Raw genomic sequence first — 21,161 nt, forward strand, 5'->3', positions numbered from 1 at the left:
TCGGAGGCTCTGATTACAATTTTTGGAGTTAGGAGCGGTAGTGGGATAGTCAGCTTTTCAGCTGCTGAAGTCAAAATCCGTCAAGGGCTGTGAAGCAGAGCCCTCAGCCACTGCCGATCACAGAGAAGTGAAAACTGAACTTCACAGCAGCTTGCGGAGCTGCACCACGTCAGGCTCGGCTCCTCGGGACAGGAGCACTGTCTCGGTGGCCACCCCTCCGGCCGGCCCGGTAGCATCTCGCTAGGCGGAGAGCTGGAAGCAGGAATCTCTTCAGTCACGCCAGCATGAATTGGCAGAGCTTGGGATTCCGGGCACGTATTCACATGAGAAGGCCTTATTCTCAGGGCTGGAATAGCCCCATTGATTCGGTGTATCCAAAGTAACTGAATTATCAAACAAAAGTAAATTCTGTCCTCACGTTTTCCCTACATCGCTTCCTACTGATATTTGGTGCTTTTGCTTCTGCCTTCAAGAGGCGGCCATGGCTGCACTATAACCAGATTTACCATGTCACCAGCCAGTTAACAGTGCTGGGAAGCCTGTGGGTTGTGACGAGCTGAACGTGCTGGTAGGAAAGGCAGGAGGTACTTGGCCTGGGGAGCCATCAGTGGTTAATATCGCTTCAACTCTGGGCATATACCTAGCTCCTCTGAACTCCAGAACGGTCACAGAGCAAGCAGTTATTTTGCTAACACTCGCCAGCCACCCCCAGGAGCTCCTCTAAGCCATTACTGGAAGTAGCAGAGGACTAAAGATTCAATTTTTTTGTCAAATTACAAAATGAGTTTGATTGTCAAAAGGAAACAGGCGTAATAACCTTGCTCACATGAACTGGAATCAGCAAAATACTTTTTGTCTCTGGCACACGGTTTGAATCCAGTCTGAGGACAGAGATGATTTTAGGGGCTTCAGCCTGCTCCCTGATTGACAGCTTTCCAATATATTCACTTTCCATCATGAAGAAGTCATTGTCACAATGACTGTAAGGAAGCCTTTGTGCAGGACCAAGTTTGACAATACAGCATTGTAGGAGCAATTTGTTTCCCTTTCATTAATGAAGATGTATAGGACATTAAGTACTAGTCACTGACTTTTCATCATTTCTGTTAGAACAGATGGCATCTGCTGTTCCCAGTTTAAGCAGGAGTTGGGATGGCTGTCAGAGCAGTTGATGGCCTCCAGGATGGGTGTTGCTAGTGAGCATTATTGTTTAAAAATAAAAATAGTTTCTAAACAAAATGTTGTGGGAGGATTAAAGTTCAGTTAAAGTTGGGCAGTGGCCAGCCCGGGTTTCACAGAGTAATTGCTAATTGTGTAAGCTCTGCCCAATGCTCTGTTTACCAAGGATGTTTTGCCCATTTTAGCTGAGGTGGGGCTCATTTCCTTAACAGACACAGAACAGAGCTGCAGTCTGCTCTGTATCCTGCTCGACGGAGCATGCTCAGATCCTTAGGCATTCACAAAAAGTAAAAGTAACTTCCCTCTCTTCCTGCTATATAGTGGGCTCAGATAAAAGGATCAGGATGTCCCTCATGTTCAATATTTACCTTCTCTTGTATATTTCAGAAACATTCAAGGTCAAGTGCAATTTAGTGCTTGCCCCAGTTTAATCCTTCCTGGCAGACTTGGTTTAAATGCAGCATTCCCAGTATTCCATTTTGACCGTTAGTGCATGCGAGCAATCTAAGAAACTGAATGCACGGTCCCTGCCTGAAGTTTGTTCAGTAACTCCTGCTCACAATTAATCACGGTACAGCAACACATGGGGTGTGCTGATACTAGCAAACTTCAGCCCTGACTGCAGTCAGAAGAAAGCTAAAATTTATTTATTACAAAAACTTGCTGTGGGTTACAAGCGCTACAGTGGATATTGGTGCATCCATGTAAGTGATTTACCTCTCATAAGAGCCACTAGCTGGAAAACCACGGAGTATAAAAACATTGCTTTGTTTGTTAATGAGCTCATTTCTCCTTCATTATAAAATTAACCCAGGACTGAATCAAATAAAGAAGTCTTTTAAAAACCATAAAACTTAAAGCATGCAGTATCTGATTAAAGGAATAGTTTTAGGATGCGCAGAATTGTCTGCCAAGAAATCGGAAACAACAGCCACCATACTTTGGCAAATCAGTGCCAGGTCAGAGGATTATAATTATCATTTTACTATGATTATTCTTCTCATGCCATATTACACTGGTAATTTCTGCTACAGTTGCCATTAAGGCACCCACTTCTACTTTGCTATCTTGTAAATGCCACATTTTTAGAAGTTTTTCACATGTTGTGAGCTATTTATACAGTCCCATGCTAAATTAGAACACTTGAACTAGTATTCTGAACCCATTACACAGAATTTGGTAGGTGCTGGATGGTCCATATGGAACTCTGTAGCTGCATTACGTGTAATGGCACTGGAGTTAATGTCTGCCACAGCAGCCTTAACCCTGGATTCCTCAGCCTTTGCCAAGTTACATCTAGGACATGGAAAACCTTGTATGACTGTGTTTAACAGGGGCATGATCCACATACCTCACCCTTTAAAACAAGGAGAAAAAGATTGAGTACATCAATCTTTCAGTTTTAACAATGACACCACACTTGAGAAGGCAACAGATACCAAATAAAGCAATTCCTTGCACCCTGTCCCAAATCTGAGTCATAGCCCTAGGGACCTCAAGGCTTCTGAATAGTATTTCCTTTGCGTGTTGTCTTTAGCTTATTAGCACACCCAGCTGACTGAAGGAGGCTGCTACTGATTATGTACCACCTTCAACAGTAAGACTGGGTGGGTCCTGGGGGGAAGGATGTGTGAAGTGCCATGGAACAGAAACTACAGCAAAAACTTCAAGCAATATCGTTCCCCAGGGTTTAGACACGCTGAGCTGCAAACCAGCGCCTGAGAATGTGGTGCACCTGCTGAAAAGAAGGGGCAGCCAACTGGGCAAAATCTGTGGAAAAGCAGAAAAAAATCCTACCTTCCAGGAAAAGTTACTTTCTGTTGAATTGATGTTCACAGACTTCAACATACCCTTGGCAAGTTTTATCTACAAATAGTGGAATGTTTTGTGTTTTGGCCAGGCTCGCTGCACATACTGATACTACAAGTTTTGCTTCCGCTCCTTCCTATTTCTGTGTCCCACACTCCCACAATTCTGTACAGCAGGGTTTGGCTGTCATATTTCGCAAGATTTCATGGACAGTGAAAACTACATGCTTATTATAAAATACTTAAGTCCAGTGCTTCTGGATCATGTTGGAATTATCGAGATTACTCATATTAGCTCCACAGCAGGCTTCTGTGATGCTGTCCAAAAGCCATCTGACTTACTACAAATGTGCTCTCTGTTTGTTCTGAACATGTAACATGAACGTACCCGGAATCTCCAAGCTGCACAGTGTCTCTGCCTAATCTACTGAACATCCATAAATCCTGGACAAATGTAGAAAAGGCTCAAATTCCTCCAGCAAACAAACTTCCAGATGGAAAAAGAAGACATACACAGGCAAATCAGACCAATTGGACCCCAGTTCAGAGATTCCTTGCAATCCCAGTGCTGTCCCCTTGTCAGGAGGGATGTGGGCATACATTATCCCCTTTTCCTATGCCCGCCTTCCGAGCCTTCTATACAGAAGTCAGTGTTGCAAAGGTGTCATGTGACATGCACAGAAATGCCATTGAGTTAAGAAAAGATCTTCCCTGATTAGCCTGGCCCCTATTTAAAAAAGAATGTTTACTATAAACAGGGCAAACGGGAAGCACACATATCAGTCCAAAGCTTCCCCGATGCTCTTCCACTACCTTTTGCTTTCCCTTTAACAACATTTTCCAGTTATCTGAACCCATCTATTTTCCTCAGTAAATCCCCAAATAAATAACAGCTGTACCTCATGGTGCAGCTTCACAAAAATCTGAGGGGAGAAAAAAAAAAAAGAGAAGAAAAGAAAGAGGGTGGGGAAAAAGATTCAGTTTCCATTCTCCCGTATGCCATTCCTCCCTTCTCTGCTGTGGTCCCACCTTTGCCCCTTGCACCAGTCATGGCTCTAATCAAATATTTGCATGAAACGATTCAGTTTATTAACTCGAGAAAATCCTGCCCTTTTTGTGCTGGGTGAACAGGTTGAAGTGGGTTACAGAGGCGTCTGCCAAGGGCTGGACCAGAGACAGAGCCGGCGCTGGGTGGGGTTAGCTGGGAGCAGAGGAACAAGATTATCCTTCCAGCCCTGACAAGTTACTAGATCAACTCACCTTGCCTCATGGAACCACAAGCTTAGAGGTTTACCTCTAAACTCTTGGAGCCATGTAGATAATCTGCTTAACCCAGTGTCTTTGTAGGGTCTATGGGGAAAGAAGGTGCTTAGCCCACAGGACAGGACTGCTGTACGGACCTGGAGAACTTCACAGCAGTTCAGACCTCCCTCCTCTGCCACTGAAGGCAAACACCATCCTGACAGCACCTCTTGTCCAGGTCTCCGGACGTGGGTGCAAACACCAGGGGGGACTGCTCCTTCGGTAGGTATCTAAAAGGAGAAGGAGAAGGAGAAAGAAGGAACCAAATGAGCAGCTAAGTGCCTCTGCTTCTCTCTGCTTGCTTGCTTTTGGCGTTCATCTGTAAATCACATTTCAGTATTGTTAGTGGTAACGATGAAGCAAATTTACTTTAAAAAAATACCTGAATGGATTACTTCAGGGTTTCACTTCTCAGTAGCAAGAACCAAGCAAAGCATAGCCCTAGTAAAACAGGGCCAGGTTAGAGTAATACCCCACCGAGAAGCTATTCTCTGGTTCTCCCACTCCACTCAGCTGTCTCTCCCTGAAACAGGCGAAAGTTAAAATACACAGCCATAGAGAAACCGTTGCTATTTCATGGTCTTTGGAACTGAAAAATAGCTGAAATCGTAATAATAAAAAAAGGAAATTATGTTCCCCTGGTATCTGGGTGAATCAGTGCACACCCAAGAACACCACAGCACATAATCTACACACTCTACTGGTTCTGTTGGTCTCTTTCATGTTTGTCTCTATTGCCCTACACTAGGCACAAACCCTGTAGTAATTCCAGTGAGCCATTCTCAGATAAAGTCATATCAATGTGTAGCATTTGACATTACAGAAGGACTGATTTCCAAAAAAATGTGCTGTTTAAATGCATTAAGGACCACAGCTTCCCAGAAAAGAGAGTGATTTCTTTTGCATGGCAACAAAACCTCACTTCATTTCATTTGAGGTGTTACTTTTTTTTTAACAAAGACTCACATTTACCTCAGATGTCAGAAATTCAGCTGTTTTAGTTAAATGAAAAGCAAAACGGTCTCCCAAACCTTACTGAAATCAAAATATATGGAAATAGATTACCTTTCAGCAGAATTTAGGGGGAAATTCTGCTTTTGTCCATAGCTTTATAATATATTAGTATAAAGTAAGATTTAACTTATAATGAAATGTCAGAGCAAGTCTTAATGTTTCTAATACCAGTTTTGCTACTTGTGGTTTATACAGAATAACAGCAGTTATAGGCCAGTGCACATTGCTAACTGCCTTATTCCTAAAGCTTATAATTTCTAAAATTATGTTCCATAATTAAACAAAACAATACTGTAATATAAGAGCATTAGTTTTGATGAAAACCAGTTATGTATCAGTCTTCAGCTTAATTTGCTCTTCACAGACCCCAGAAATAAAGGGATTAACTATTGCAAATCCTCCTGGTACTTTACATTTAATCACAAGCAATTTATGGTAATTTATTCCACATGTCTGATACCACTAAAAAAAATTTGCAAATAAAGCTTGCTGATGCCTCCAGGAAGTGAGCTGTTCATTCTGTTCTAATATTAGCAATAGACTACAGCAATGCAACATGTAACATTCATTCCATCTCCCCAAACATGTTATGCACGTACAAAACAAATGAGTGTCTGATAGTGGCTGGGCTGAGGATAGCTGTCACATGAGTTCTGAAGGACTATCAAGAACTGAAAAAGAAACTTTGCTGATGTTTCATTCCAATAGCAGAGGAGTATCAGAATCAATTTGCTTCTTTTTTTCATAACTGAAAGAGGTCTCAAAGCGAGAACATACTTTTAACTACAGCACACATTTTCCCTTCTTGATATTGCACACACTTACAGTGCTGTTGTTTTTTTTTTGTTTGTTTGCTTGTTTTAAATCAGCTAGAATTTTAAAAAGCAAAGTTTTCTTTTTAAATCCAGATGCTGTAATAGAGGGGTTGACTTCCAGGGTACCCTCACCAGCAACTGGCTGACATACCCCTTGTGTGCCACCCAGGGGCTTGCAGCTCCTGCTGTATTTGACAGCAGCGAGATACTCTGGGCTTACTGATTAGCTCTGTCTTTGGGTGAGGCCAGGGCACCTGGCTCTCCCTCAATTTACAGTTCAGAGCTAACCAGGAAACCTACTATTGGCACACTCAACTTCTAATTTGGGAAAAGAAAATACTGTCTGGCAAGCTTGCAAGGCTGCTGACCCTGGTCTGCTGGAACAATGCAAAATCGTACTGCTGTGCACCGCGTCCTGAGCTGATCGGGCTTCCCTTAGCTTGCACAAATCCTTCGAAACTGGTCTGTGAGAAGAGGAACCTGCATAACAGAACCACCATGCTTTCTCATCATTCTCTGTCCAGCTTTCAGCATATAAATTGGACATTCTGATGTGATTTTTTTGAGGGTTTTTTTTGCTTCTACGTGAAAGCGTAACATGGATGTGGGTGTAGCATTTTTGGGAGCTTTCAGGTTCCATTAGGCAAGCTAGCAGTCACTTGGGAACAGTGGCATGAAGATCCCGTGTAGCAGCTGCCCGAACGGTCTCCAGTTCTTACCAGCAGACAAAATATATAAAGTGAGTATTTAGACTGAAGAGAGAAGCCAGGTTGGCATTTATATTTAGATACTAATTAACTGATAAATTAATGGGTATTTTTCCTTTATCTGTATTTTTGAAAGAGTTTCAAGGTTGGCTTTTTTTTCCTCTCTCTAGAAGAACTTGTTCTCTATCTTTCTAACCATAGCTCTTCCCCGAAGGCTGCAAACCTAATTAGAAGAGGACTAAAAGAACTGATTAATTTCCCAGTAGCACCATGTCTTCAGTACCATGTGTATGTCATTAAGTAATGGTTAGGTTTCTAGCTTGCTCTTTTAAACCCCATATTCTGGCCTGCAGAGACCAGCAGTGCCAAGCACCAGTAGGTGTCTACACACAAAAAGTACTATTGAGATTCAGATTACTAATTCACTTCCAGTACTTGTTGCAAGCATTATTTTTCAGATGATATAACATCTTGCTATATGAGGTGGTAGGATCCAAGCTGGCAAAACTCAAAGTAATCGTGCATCATTAAATGTCTTCGATCTTTAATAAGTAAATCAGTTTCTTCTTGAAACCAAGTTTAAACCACAAAACAGTTTTAAAAGAAGTACTTGTGGCACTAGGTAACAAAACATGAATTCTGAAAAATTAAAAAGATAAGTGCAGTTTTCTTTTTTACCAAGATGGCAAACAGAAAAAACACAGTCCTGGAGGCCTTGGTTTCTTCACAGTAATTCTCATTAGCATAAATTTATAACAATGTGTATGTGAAAGCTAAATTTTTAACAAAGATTCCTCAAGTAAAACCCAATTACACTGCAGTTTTCAGACCTGTGGCTGACCCATGCATGGCTCAGGTGTGATTCTGGGCAATCCACTGATATCCCTATTCCAGGGCATTAATTTCAGATTTATTTTTTTTTTCATGTTGCTGTCATCTGTCACCCGGAGGGGTTTGGCCAGTTCAGTTATTTCTGCAGTAGCCAAACCGAAAAGGCAAAATGTTAATAACAATATAACACTGCGAGGAAATAGTCATGAACAGTGAATTCAAGGCTATACTAAAAAAGAACTGTAAGAAAATTTCTGATGAATAGTTTTAACGAAAATAGATGGCATAACCCAAGTGTTTCAATCAGTACACAGAGACAGAGGGAATTAAGATTTAAAAATTAGAACTTCTGCTTATGCCACTGTTGTTGTTCTGACATAAACAGATTACACAGATTAATCTTTGGAATAAGATTTAATATAATAGTGGGGGGTTTTTTAGAAGAAAGAGTGCCAGCCCCTTGAGACCTTGTTGGTATGCCATCTCTGTATGATTCATTTGGCTTTGAAAACCAGAAGCATTGTTACACATCCGATTGGGAAATATTACAGTTTAACAGATCTGAATACTGTGGGTAGAAACAGAAGTTTCTGTAGCCCATGCAATCAGATGAGGTAGCATTTTATTTAAGTTTTAAAAATAAAATTCTTGCTATTTTTGTCACCAGGGAAAGTTCTCAGACATGTAAATCACTAAAACTGCCCCATATGTTTTAGTAGAATCCATGTCATGTTTACAAGCAAATATAAAATAAGGAAATCCTTCCCAGATACAAAAGTTCTTACTGCCTACTTTTTTCCCAGATTTAAGCATAATTTCCTGTTGTATACCAGAGTTTTAAATATTAATCCACTACTGACATGTAATTTTTATGGGCATTCTCAAGAGTTCAACCAACTGCATGTTGATCATTTTACCAATTCGTAGCTCTCAAGCAGCTCATGTTTTTCCTGAAATGCAAAATAGCCAACAGAAATTACATGGGCACACCCCTCCCCCCCCATTCTGTCATGTGAACAAATCTTTGAACACATTTCAGGAAAAAACGTGTGCTAAACAGCTTTAAAAATAGCTTCTGTGCAGACAGATTCATTTCTGCCTAGTGGTATTTTGTTCTCTTCTGTCTGTTTAAATGAATCACCTTTACACCATAAAATGTGAGGGAAAATGGAATGATGAGTAGGGGAATGAGTGATATGTATGGGAATCTCAAGGATGACACAGTTCCATCGTGCCTTTGCGGTGTTAATCTTTCCAGCTGTAAAATTACAAAACACTTAAGTCCAGGGCTTGAGGGTGGATTCAGTAAGTCCTTTCCTGAATCTGTGGTTGGGTGGGAGATTCAGAAACTTTTTTAGTTTATTTGCTAAAGAGCAAATGCATGGCCAATACAGTTTGCAGAAACAGATGTAGCTGTTGTTTTTCTACCAGAAAGCACTTAAAGCAGAGGCTTGGAGTAATGCTCAGAAAAAAAGAGATAAGAATAGAATTGAGTAATTGCCAGTTTGTCAGCATATGTTATGTCTACTTTAGCAAGTCATTTGGGCACAACAGGAATGGATCAGCACACCAAAACTATTTGTTCTCAGGCCTTTGTGCTTACACAATCTACTTTTCTAGGGTTTCACTTTGGACTAGATTTAGTCTGGTCCCCAGGTTAAATGTCTCCCCACGTATGGTTTTACATCAGCCAAAGGATCAGTCATCAGTACAGACTGCAATGTCCCCATCAGAGCTTGGAGGTGCAAACCCAGAGTGAAGTTTCTTGTTTCATTTTCTCCAAGAACAGTCTAGCTCACGTGCCAAAACTATTTTGCAAATTGACCCAATACACTGGGATTTGCCCCCCAAAATGCTAAGTCTTGAAACCAAAATGCTAATGTAGATAACACTCTTCTTAGACCCTTTTGTTTTCACACGCTGTATCATCAATGGCAGTTTCCAGACATCTGATTTTCATCCAAAAGCCTGTATAGTTCATCTCCTATCACATCCTCCCCACAAGGTGCTCTCACAGCTGGCACCTCCAACCTCCATTGCCTCCAGTAACCCTCTTCCTGGGCAGTAGGAAACCCCAGGAATGGAAGTCATTGCTTGACAGATCTCTTGTTATAACTTGGCTAGACCTTGCCAAACCTTGCAAGAGTCTCATTTCAAGCGGTCCAGGTCAAAGGATCAGCACTTGCTTTTACTTTTTCAATCTACACTAGAATACTTTTTTTCAAGTATAAAAAATAAATTGCTGTGCAGTTTTATCAAATCCGTGCCCTTATAACATGATGGAAGACTGTAAGTAAATTGGTTTATTCAGAACTGTCTGTGGTTTCACCTCTCCAAATTAATTAGTAGCTGCTTTAAGATCATGGCAGAATAGCATTAGAAGCCAAGTCCTCTTTTAACACATGCAGAGAAGGCAATGAAGTTTCTTCCACAGCATTGGTTCCATGAGATTCCAGTCCTGGCCTGATGAGGTCGTACCTCCCAATGCATCCTCTCCACCTTCACTGAGATTATCAAGAATGCTGGAAATGATCGTATTAGTTGGACCGTTCCTCTCCAGGAAGCGGACTGCTCACAGCAACTCATTTTACAAAGGCCACAAATTAACATGATACCAGCCCAAATTCTATCTTTGGACTGGACCTAAATCTGAACTAATGACCACACAAAGACTACAAAACAATCATACGGAACTGAATGGCACATGGAATTGATATTTGAACCATGTAGCGTGCTGTCAATCCTATAAAACACTTTGGGTTTAGATATGACCACATAGTACAATTAGCTGGCCCAACTATCACACTTACACCTGTGCCAAATGGATTCTGTGTAATTACAAACACTAGTAGGATAATAGGCCTACCGTCTACCTCATAAATTAGTCTATAGCAACTCTGTTCCAAAGCTGGAAGAAAAATACAGAAGGTACATAGAGGACTAGAACTGCTTGATATACAACTAGTGGATGAACTATACTTCATCCCTCTACATGAAAAAAGCAATGGCCAGTAATGTACCTGGGGGATTTAACAGAAGATATTGCTTGCACTAAACTTATTTTATTTTTGCTAAAAACAGCTGAGAATGCTCAACAGTCCTAGAGTAAAAAGGTCTGCAAAATGGAGAGGCCTGTTAAGTGAATTACTCCAGGAAAAGCTCAGTGGCTTACAGAAGTTTTATACCAAAACTTAACAAGATCATAGATATTAAAACCCTTAGTTTGTTCAGTGCTCATGTGTATCAAAGGGTCACTGGCACCCTCATTTTCAAACTAACTTAAAAAGAACCAAATTAAATTATTTGTATTTGTATTTGCTTTCTCTGCAATTTTGAGAATGTATGATTTTGACATTACAAATGAAATTTTAAACAGAAAAACAGAAAGGTGTAATATAATTCAGAGTCTGCAAGTCTTCTGTTTTTCTTACCTTTTGGAATGCTCAGGTCTACTCAGGTCTCGCAAAAGGACACTTTAAGAATGAAATCTTTTTCCAAAACAAGAAAAGACTGAAGATGCTTTACTCATCAGTACAAGAAACAAAACTCTACTTAAAAATTGACTTAACAGTAATATACGATTTCAGTGTCAGCAGATAGAAAGATAAATGAATGAACTAAAACCCAAACACAGAATTGCATGAACTAGCTCAGTTCTGCTTTTTGGAGACTTGAAACAGATATATTTTCCATAAATTTGCAAGGCTGGAAGCTTTAAAGATATTTATGCTAACTTCTTATTTGGCTGGTATTCCTTCACTGCTTGCAAGCTCACAGACTACTTCAATGCAGCCTAAGACAAAAGAAAACCCAGGTATTTTCACAAAATAAAACGACACATTTAAAGCAATACACACGTTAAAGGAAACATAACATATTGATTACACATAGCCCCAGTTTCTAAGAATCATTGAATGCCATGAATGAGTTACCACTTTGAAGGGAGAAAAAGCTGGAGGGATGCAGAATTAATAAATAGGTTTACTTTTTTATTCTAAGGATGGTGTTACCCCAGCCAGGCTGATTTGAGATATGAAACAGGATCTTCCACATACCTCAGACCTTTCCCATTACCCACTTTGACACCCTCAATGAAACCAAAGCTGGTGCAAATGGAGACTGCGCAACTGCACATGCTTCGCTAGCTTACACAGGGTCTAAGAGACAGAGTAAAAATATTCACAGGCAGACAAGCTTTATCTGCAGTGGGCCTGCTACCAGGAACTGCTCTAGTATTAAGAATGATGGGAAACGTTTACCCGTAACCATCGCCAAACAAAACTACCAGTTATCCATTGAAGACAGTGGCACATCGAATATCTGCATTGCTAGCTACTCAACAGAAATTGTTTTTCACTTGATCATACAACAAAGAATTAAAATCAGCACAGATGGATGCTTCTTTTTTTTTTTTTTCGGTGTAGAATTTATTTTATGTTCTGTTCTCTTTGTCACAATATTGAAGGGGGAGGAATTGTTCATGTAATTTAACCACTCTCCTCAGTAAAAATGAGTCTAATTAGTGTGAAACGGTATTTTATTCACAGAAAACAGGCATCCATCCTAAATTCCTTTCAGTGACTAAGGCATGATGACACATTTGGCATTAATTACATAGTGGTGCTACAACACTTATTTGCAGAACTGACTGCCACTAAACAATATTTTCCTACTCATACCTTCAGCAAATCTCTAGAAATAATCAGTGTAACTTGCAGCACAAATTAATTTCCAAGGACCAGAGTGCTTTGGAATAATATACTCTCACAAAAAAGTACAAAGGCATTATTTTGCTCTTGACTACTTTGAGAAAAATCATTCTGCCTCACTGCCTTCTCTTCCTTCCTGAAATCCTTGCCTTGTTCTCCAGTGTACCCACAAGGTTGCTGGAATTATCATTTGCTTTGCCTGACACTCATCATGTTTCATCTCCTCTATGAATCTCATTTACAGCTTTCAACTTCCCTTTCCAAACTTCCTGCCTTTACCCTTCATGTCCATACCATATCTCTGTCATCGCCTCCAGTGCCTGATTCATCTCTCTACCTTTGTGCTGTCTAGACAACTGAGGTAAAAAATGCACCTCAGTACTTTTATTCAGAAAATATACAAATATATTATTCAGGATACTACCATGTCAAAGCCTGGGGGATTAGGACAACAAAGGAACGCATGAGAATAACGCGTTGCTGAAAAGAATGGTAAAACCACTAGAAGATTCTGTCTGTTTACCAGCAAGTTTCTTCCAGCAACAAGCATGAAAACACTATGGGTAACAGTCTGGCCCACACAAATAGCTATAAGGATGATGCTTTTTGATTTCAGCACTTTGAATTGCTTTTTTTTTCCTTTTTGCACTAATGACTGGTGTAAGCATATAAGCAATGGTACTCCAGCTACAACATAAAGAATCTGGACAGCTCCAGGTACCACTGAGCCATCCTGCGCTGAAATGTGTATCTTAAACCATTAAGCAATTCTGAATTATACTGGAAGAAAACTGCCCTTAAAAGTTTTTTTCTCAGAAGTTTACTTCTTTTTCCAAGGCCACAAGTAATTAACCCTAACAGTGAAAATGGTAACAGAAGAAGTTAATTTATTATACCTGACCAAAAATAGCAAAATCTATCGGCCTGTCTCAACAATCCTAACTGCCAACAAAATCAGCAAAGTCCATGTTTTCATGTGCCTCCCAGGGATAGTATGTATTATCCGGTGTACCCCAAAACCCTTTTTTGTCTCAGACGTGAGGAAGGCTGAAGCTCCAGATGGGAGTTTTTACAGATCTAAGAACTGACCTACTTACGTAAAGATGACAATCCAGAGTTGGTTCTCTATGCTGCCTGACCTCAGTTTGAAAACATCAAAATGGATGAATGCTAAGAAAACACTAACTGGAGTTTGTTAGCTTGGTCTGTGGTCCCCAAACTCCTGGAGTTTTCAATATGCATAACATTTCCTCCCATTTTCCAACTGGTAAAATTTCCCCACTCTGAAAGATTACACATCTCATTGGTATGTTATTGTTAGGGGAAGACACAATAAAGGAGAACGTGTTATGAAATACATAGGGGGTAAGGTTGGGTAGAGATGGAAACGGGAAAGAACACTGAGCACAGAACTAAAGCAGAGTATTTATTAGTGAGGGAATGATTAAAATATTTACTTATTCGTATTTCCATGGACAATTGAAAATTTGTTTATAACTGCAGCTAAATATAATGGAGTGATGTGAGGCATCCCTGGAGAGTTATTATTGCCTGCTTTTATCACTTAACATACTGAGAAGGCAGAGAAATTCTATTAGCTGGAAAGCCTTCAAAACCTGTTGGGACTCTGTATTCTTGAGCGTAGGCATCCAAAGCTCTTGATCAACTTACATAGGTAACTGCTCACCCTACCTCGATTTCTCTACCTGTACAGCACAGACAACCTATTTCAATTTCTCTACCTGTACAGAGCAAATAGGTGCCTTCCTGAGCTGTTGAAGTTCCTCTAGCTAATCTTGAGCATGCTTTGAAGTAAACACAGCTAGGCACTACAAACAGATTATCATTAGATTTATCTGTCATTAAAGTGAGAAGGATATTATAGAGCAGTTAAATATCTTCTTTACTATTTCTTGCAGAAAAACCTGGTATAATTTTTGGCACATTTGATAGCCTTTGCTAGGATGACCAGTTCACCAGCTGAACATAGGCTAACAAAAGAATAAATTAAATGAGCGATTGATCCATGCCAGGATATATGAAACGATGAGAACAGTGAACCTAAGTAGTAAATTAAGCATACTAAGTTGTCATGCAAGTATAAACCTTTTACAGGACAGCAGAAGTTATTAAACCAAGAAAGCTGTGCCCTACCTTTCCAAGTTTGACTAGAATCATGCAGAATTCCTAACAACACAAAACATGATATGCAAAGTAACAGATGCTGCCAGGCTTCCAGAATATTTTCCTGCTGATGGGAAAAGAAACATCCCTCATGATTTTACAGACTGAAGCTCATTACTTTGATCAGCTTCTACTAGAAGTTTACAACAGCCAGGGCTATTCCTAACGACTGCTTTTGCAGGTCTTGGTTTGCATTTCCTAGGTATACACAGAAAGAAGAATCAGACACATTCTATGGTGCAACCATTTCTTCTTTCAGATACATGTTTATTCCATTTGTTTGCTTTCTTTTTTTTTTTTTTTTTTCCCCTTGGCAAGAATTCACAAACATTTTTGGTGAAGAAAAACAGATTTAAAAATCATTATTATAAGTCAGTGCAGACTGTATAATAAAATTACTTTTACTGGAAGTAGGGAAGTATGTAATCTTATTATGAAAAAAACTAGCCCAACTTCACCCAACCATGGGAGATACCTGAAACTTGTGAAAGGCCACACCTAATTTCCACAACTCATTGCTTCTTTTAATCACTTTCATACTTCATAATATGTAAGATTCATCCAGAAGAAGATACTTGCTACAGTAATAAAGTCATAAATACACTTCCAAATAGGATATATTAATAAAAAATATGCAATAAAGCACAGGATTTTCAATATACCTTTCAGAACCAATTACGGCACTGCCCTTTAACTTTATTGTGGTCTAGACAGGGTATAACAAATAATCACAAGAGGAAAAGAGAGAAGTATTACAAGAATAATGGATAAAATAATGAGAATGTGCGTGATATTCACTAAGTACCCACAGGAATTCATATCGGCAAAAATACCTGTAACGGTGAAGTCTCATCTTAAGTGGCTATGAACTCTCAAGGGACTGCACAGCCTTGATAGATTCTATGAAGCAGAAGATTAGGAAAAAGAAACAAAATGAATGAAGAAACTTGAGAGGTAGCAAAAATAAATAAAATGGAATTTAAGAGGAGCAGAAGAATAGGAGAAAAGAGAACAGGAGGGGGAAAACCCACGTTTATTCTAAAGCTGCTTTTTCTGTCATGATAACACCATTGCATTCCTTATCAACCAGAACCACATGGTCAGATCTGATTTTTTCTTCATGCCCTGAGTTTGAAAGAATCGGAAGAATGCCACTTACTCCTCCATCCAGCCACTAAGAGACAAACTTTTCTCTGTCCTTACTGCCACTGTTCAGATCCAGCTGGTTTCCCAAGATTAATTCACCTTTCTCCTCTCTGAATTTATTCTCAGTTTCTTAAAGTTGTATCATATGCAAGTGGCCTAGATTACTACATGAAACTTCTTTGTTAACAAGCTCTTTGATGTTTCTTACTTGCACATTCACTAATATTTTGACATAAAAGCCTGCATCATCACCCTAAATGCATATTTATACCCTTAAGCCTTGGAATTTACATTCCTGCATGACCATTTCTATTCAGACATTTTTTATCTCAGAGTTGACTCTGTGGAATCATTTCCATGCCCTGTTACATCACAGGAGATCATGCCAGTCTTGTGTAAGACACCATTGCTGCTTTAAGTTTTGCCAAAGACTGTTGCCAGGATCAACAGAGATTAAAAAGTTCTTTGTGGATTTAGTGACTGTTCTCCATAGAGAATTCCATCCCCACCTGACTTCTGTAAGAGAGAGAAGAGTTTTTAATATCAGATGACTACATCAAATGGAGCTCAGTGCAAATGCATTCCCTCTTTGATGATCATCTGGTGCAGATGTAAGTTCTTTTACATCAGTACCTTGGAACAAGAAGAAAATCTATCAGTTTTTCTCTTGCTGAATATAGCCCATTAGTTTTTATATCACCAAATCTGTTTATTCATTTCTTGTTTTCTATAGCTACTACTGCTTAAGGTTGCTCAAAGATAATTGGGGTTTCGCTTTCCGTGTGACAGCACTAGTTAAAAAGCTAAATAGCCTGGAGACTTCTGCATTTATTTGATATTACTTACTCCTACGAAGATTAAACAAATTTTCTTAGGGACCACGTAAAATGCGAATGGACTGTATGGATTAGGATGACTCTGTGCATTCTGTTGTATACCTGCTCCCTCCCTCCCAGGCAGATTCCCAAAAGTTGAAATAATGGCGATGCATATGGCCCAGTGAACATCATAATGCACCTTACCTTCTAATTAGCTCTGTATATATCATCTAAAACAGCTTTCTGCTATCAGAGGCATTGCTGAAGGAGGAGGGAAAGCTGCGCTTTCATTTTCGCAAGGAACATAAATAACCGGTTTTCAGCCCATTTCTCCCGGGGCGAACCCGCGCCGAGAGCCGGCTGTGCCGGGCTCCCCGCGCCGGGCAGCGAGCGCAGCGCCCCCTGGCGGCGGGCGGCCGCCTCCCGCGGCAGCACCGCGCACCGCTCCGCGCACCGCTCCGCGCACCGGCGGGCTGCCTCCCCCGCAGGGCGCCCCAAGCCTTACTTTTGCACTAACTCCCCTTTTTTCGGGGGGGCAGGTGAACGAAACTTGGAGGGAAATCACCGGTTCCGCATCCCTCCATCCACCGCCAGGAGCCAAGAGGGGGCCGCGCACCGCCGCTGAGCTGCTGCAGCCAGGAGGTTATTTCTCCCCGGAACAGGTGTCAAAGGACGAAGGGTCTCACTCCTCAGCTCGGGCTAGCAGCTGCGCTGTACGGCACAACGACCAGTTTAGCAGGCCTGTTCTTCCATCTCCACCTTGCATACTGCTCAACAATTACACTCCCACCAAACGCTACAAACTATGTAAACCAGTGGTACACTCACAAACCCACAAGCACACCAATTGCCACCCTAACTTCCCTGTCACTTTATTATGCTGTTTGTGCTCTGTCAGTTCCTTAAGTCCTCAGCATTGTATCGACGCACCGTTTCTCTCCCGCAGCTCAAAGGAAAGCTACCAACTAAGTGGTGCTAATTTACTAACCAGTAGCAACAAGAAATGCCAAAGCATTCAGAGTCTCAAATTAGAACAGTTGCCAGGGTCTTCAGACTTATAAAATATTTTCTGTAGGCTGTGATGTTTGGCATAAATACACTGCCAGAGTAAGGTCATCCAAATCAAAACCATAACCGGTGGAATGGTGGCAGAAAACGTTAACAATTATGATACACATGTTCTTTTCCCCTTAGGACAAGAGATTCTCATCGTGTTCCTTTTTGTTATGCCAGAAATATTTAACTGATTCATGTTTTGTGGTATAGATACATTAAGTCAGTTTCTGTTCCTGTTTCTTAACAGTTCATTTTATGTAACATACAGATTCATTTAAGCCAAAGTAAAGTATTCTGATCTCTAACATTTCTTTATCTCTAACCCGTAACTACCACTAATAAATTTCTGATGCGGGCCCGGTGGGATACAGGTTCTAACAAGCAAATTTAGCAAGGGTTTGAAGATGGACTGACGTGCCTCTCTAGTGTTATTTGTAAACCTCATTATTTTGCTTCAGGAGGCTGAAGCAGATATTTCCACTATGGAAAAAACTAAGGGAACAGACTGTTTTCTACCTTAACACTATCATCACAGGGAAGTAAAATCCAAAAGGAGAGAAGTGACATAACTGGGCCATGATTGATGCACATGGGCAATTCACATTAGAAAATAAGGATCATGTGGCAGGCAAGGCTGAACAGGGAAGCAAAGGCAACCCTAAGCACTATCTATAATTAGCCCTAAAGTGGGAAGAAACAGAATGATCTGGGTTCACAAGAGGTCATGCAAAAGTGCTGCTTTTCAGTTTCGGGAGCAGCAGGTTCACACTGGCAGAGCTGCATGCTTGAACCACCCCCACAGTCAACGTCAACTAAAGTCACGGAGTTTAGGGCTTTTTCCCCCCCTACAGACAATCACGTTACTGCTTTTTATATGCAAAAATTGCTAACAAAAAGCAAATTTCAAAATCCCCAGCATGAGTGTTCATGGAAACCAAAGCTTAAACAGATCAGTAAACAAGAGAGAAATGACCCGATTTCCACCCATTATAAATAGGACCACGCCTCACCCACAATGATTTTCTGTCAGTGCCTGTGGGTGATGACAGAACTCTGTCATTCAGTAAATGCACTCGATATATTGGAAGTAGGGTGGAACACCACTGAACAAAGTCTTTTCAAGTAGGTACCTGGCAAGTAGCACTTAAAAGAAGTCTGCAAATTAAATATAAATCTTTTGCCTAGACAACGAGATGTGCAGTCTCGTTGCTCTGGTCATGATACCCTGAGCAAATACTCCATAGTTTGAAAAATAATAATTTTATAATTGCCTGAGGGTAGACATATATAGAGTGCACAGTCTTGTGAAGAGATAAACATAAGAAGCAATATAGCTTTATTAATGGTGGTTCTGCTTGCTAATAAACAGTGGTTCTCAGCTGACCTATTTCCTGGTAATTAAAGTATTCTAGCTTCTTCAGAGTTAATACAGATCACTTTGCAAAATACACTGTTATTCCTTGGAGACATACTTTCATATTTTTTGTATTTTTTTCATAAGTTACTGCTCCTGAAATGACGTTTTTTCTGAGATTCAGAGCTCTAGTGGTTTTTCAAGGCCACCTCCTGTATAAGATTCAGCCAGGCAGAGGAGAAAAATCTTCAAGTAGCCAGCATGACCAGTCATGATGAAACAGCTCGATTTGAAGAGAAAATGCTCCATTATACAACAATTTCTTAAAAGGGCATGGTACAATGCTAAAGTAGAGACCGGTAGAATGAAAAAAACGTGGAGATGTGGATAACTCCTTCTAAACTTTAATAGGCAAGTGTTTGGTGGCCTTGGACACACTGGAAATTATTCCCTTCCCCTTCCCTCTTTCTCTAGCAGAATATTTTGGTTATAAAATACCAAATGAGCAATCACAGCAATTTTGGATTAACCAGATCTAATATCGGGAAACTATCCACTTGTGTACATATATCAGCAAACTTACTGCCAATACAACACACAAGCATCCTGCTCCCCTTTCTTGTAAAAGGTAGACTGAAAGTTCAGTCTAATGGATAGCTACGTTTCAGAAATTACTATACCGTGAATAGGTCCGTTGCTCCTCAGCAACAAGTGTTATAGGAAAACTCCACACTGAAATTCACAGCCAAAATGGGAGACATCAGTACAAGTGTCTGGCAAAGCAATCCTTAAATCTTATCGTATCAACTACTTAATTCATTTTGTGCTGTGAACAGATAAGTGTTTAGGGAATAAGTTAGAGTAAGAAACTGTAGTTATGTTATTAACAAGCAGATTAATCATTTTAATAGCCAGAAACCTAATAACAACAAAGAAAAATTATAGCTATGTTCTGATTCATAGCATGTGTCAGAATAACGCTAGTGTGAAATAATAAAATGAAAGGACACAAATCATCCCAAAGAACATGTTTTACTCCTATGCAGTATTCGCCTGTATTGTTAATCAGATTTGGCACGTTCATAATTTTCAACAGGGAAACCAAAATAAAACAGATTAAAAAAATACATACTTTCCCCAGGTAGTAAAGGCAGGCATTAAAAACATTCTCATCCAACCTGCATATGATTAAACATTGTTTTAGTATTTTTTTTTCGGTATGAATAGAATTTCATAAATTGCTGAACAACAGTCACACAAGTAAAGATCATATTTTTCACCGTGAAATAAGAAGATATTTCATGGAAGAGCTCACAGAAAAAATTGAAGCTCTGCTAGTTCTTCCAAATAAAGATGGCATACTGCTTTCTTGGACTTAATTTATGTTCACATCCATTCAGACCTTACTCTTCTACTTAGATTTGACTGAACTGATAATTTGTCCTACTGATACATGCCAATGCATTTATATATTAAAGTATGTAAAACATGCTCTATCGCACGCATTACCGATAATCTTAAGGCAATGAAAAGCATAACCAGTGCAGCCTTTTATGTAAATGAATGGCTTAGACAGTTCTATATGCTATTTTGGGTCTTCTCAGCCATTTAGTTCTCTTACATTAAAAAAGGAAAAGATAGAAAGGGAAAAAGATCTGTAACTCTAGAATAGTAGGGCATGAGTTTCTGAAAGTACACGGACTATAATTTTATTTTGGAATGGCTTAAAGAAAAAGGGAACTACTAATGTTTTCAATAAAACCACATATACCTTTAAGTCTGGTCAATTTGTATACTGGCGTAAAGCATAGACCAATTCTCTTAGAAGTACAGCTTTTCTTCACATCTTTTAGTAATGCAAACAACTGTTAGGAGTAAACACAGATTTTATCTGCTTGAAAGGAAACTCAGCTGGCTGGAACAGGCCTGTAACCTTTCCTGCAGTAAAAATGTTCAATTTACAAACATGTTCAGGGAGTTCTTTCTGTTTGTCTTCATGGAATACTAGGCATTCAGAAATTAAAGCTCTCCAGGTGACAAGGTTAGTCACAGCATAATCTTACCAAGACATCCATGCAGATATTTCTGTACACTATTACATTTTGAGTACAAATACCTCTTTCTATGTAATATTTGCATCAGAATCTATAAGCAACTAAGTACAGATGGCACATAAAGCTACAAAACTATGGAAGCTTTCTGTGGATTCTATATATTAGCTAGATGCACAAGACAGAG

General features: G+C 39.8%; 1 protein-coding gene across 1 annotated transcript; it reads left to right on the forward strand.

The window, feature by feature from the left end:
- The first annotated feature begins 976 nt into the window (after positions 1-976).
- LOC129736476 (uncharacterized) lies at positions 977-18,633 on the forward strand. Its single transcript, XM_055715879.1, has 3 exons — positions 977-982; positions 4,335-4,511; positions 17,053-18,633. The coding sequence occupies exons 1-3, from the start codon at positions 977-979 to the stop codon at positions 17,572-17,574; spliced, it is 705 nt and encodes a 234-aa protein (XP_055571854.1). The 3' UTR covers positions 17,575-18,633.
- The last annotated feature ends 2,528 nt before the right edge of the window (positions 18,634-21,161 follow it).

Source organism: Falco cherrug, chromosome 7, assembly GCF_023634085.1.
Source record: "Falco cherrug isolate bFalChe1 chromosome 7, bFalChe1.pri, whole genome shotgun sequence".
In the NCBI taxonomy this organism is placed as follows: domain Eukaryota; kingdom Metazoa; phylum Chordata; class Aves; order Falconiformes; family Falconidae; genus Falco; species Falco cherrug.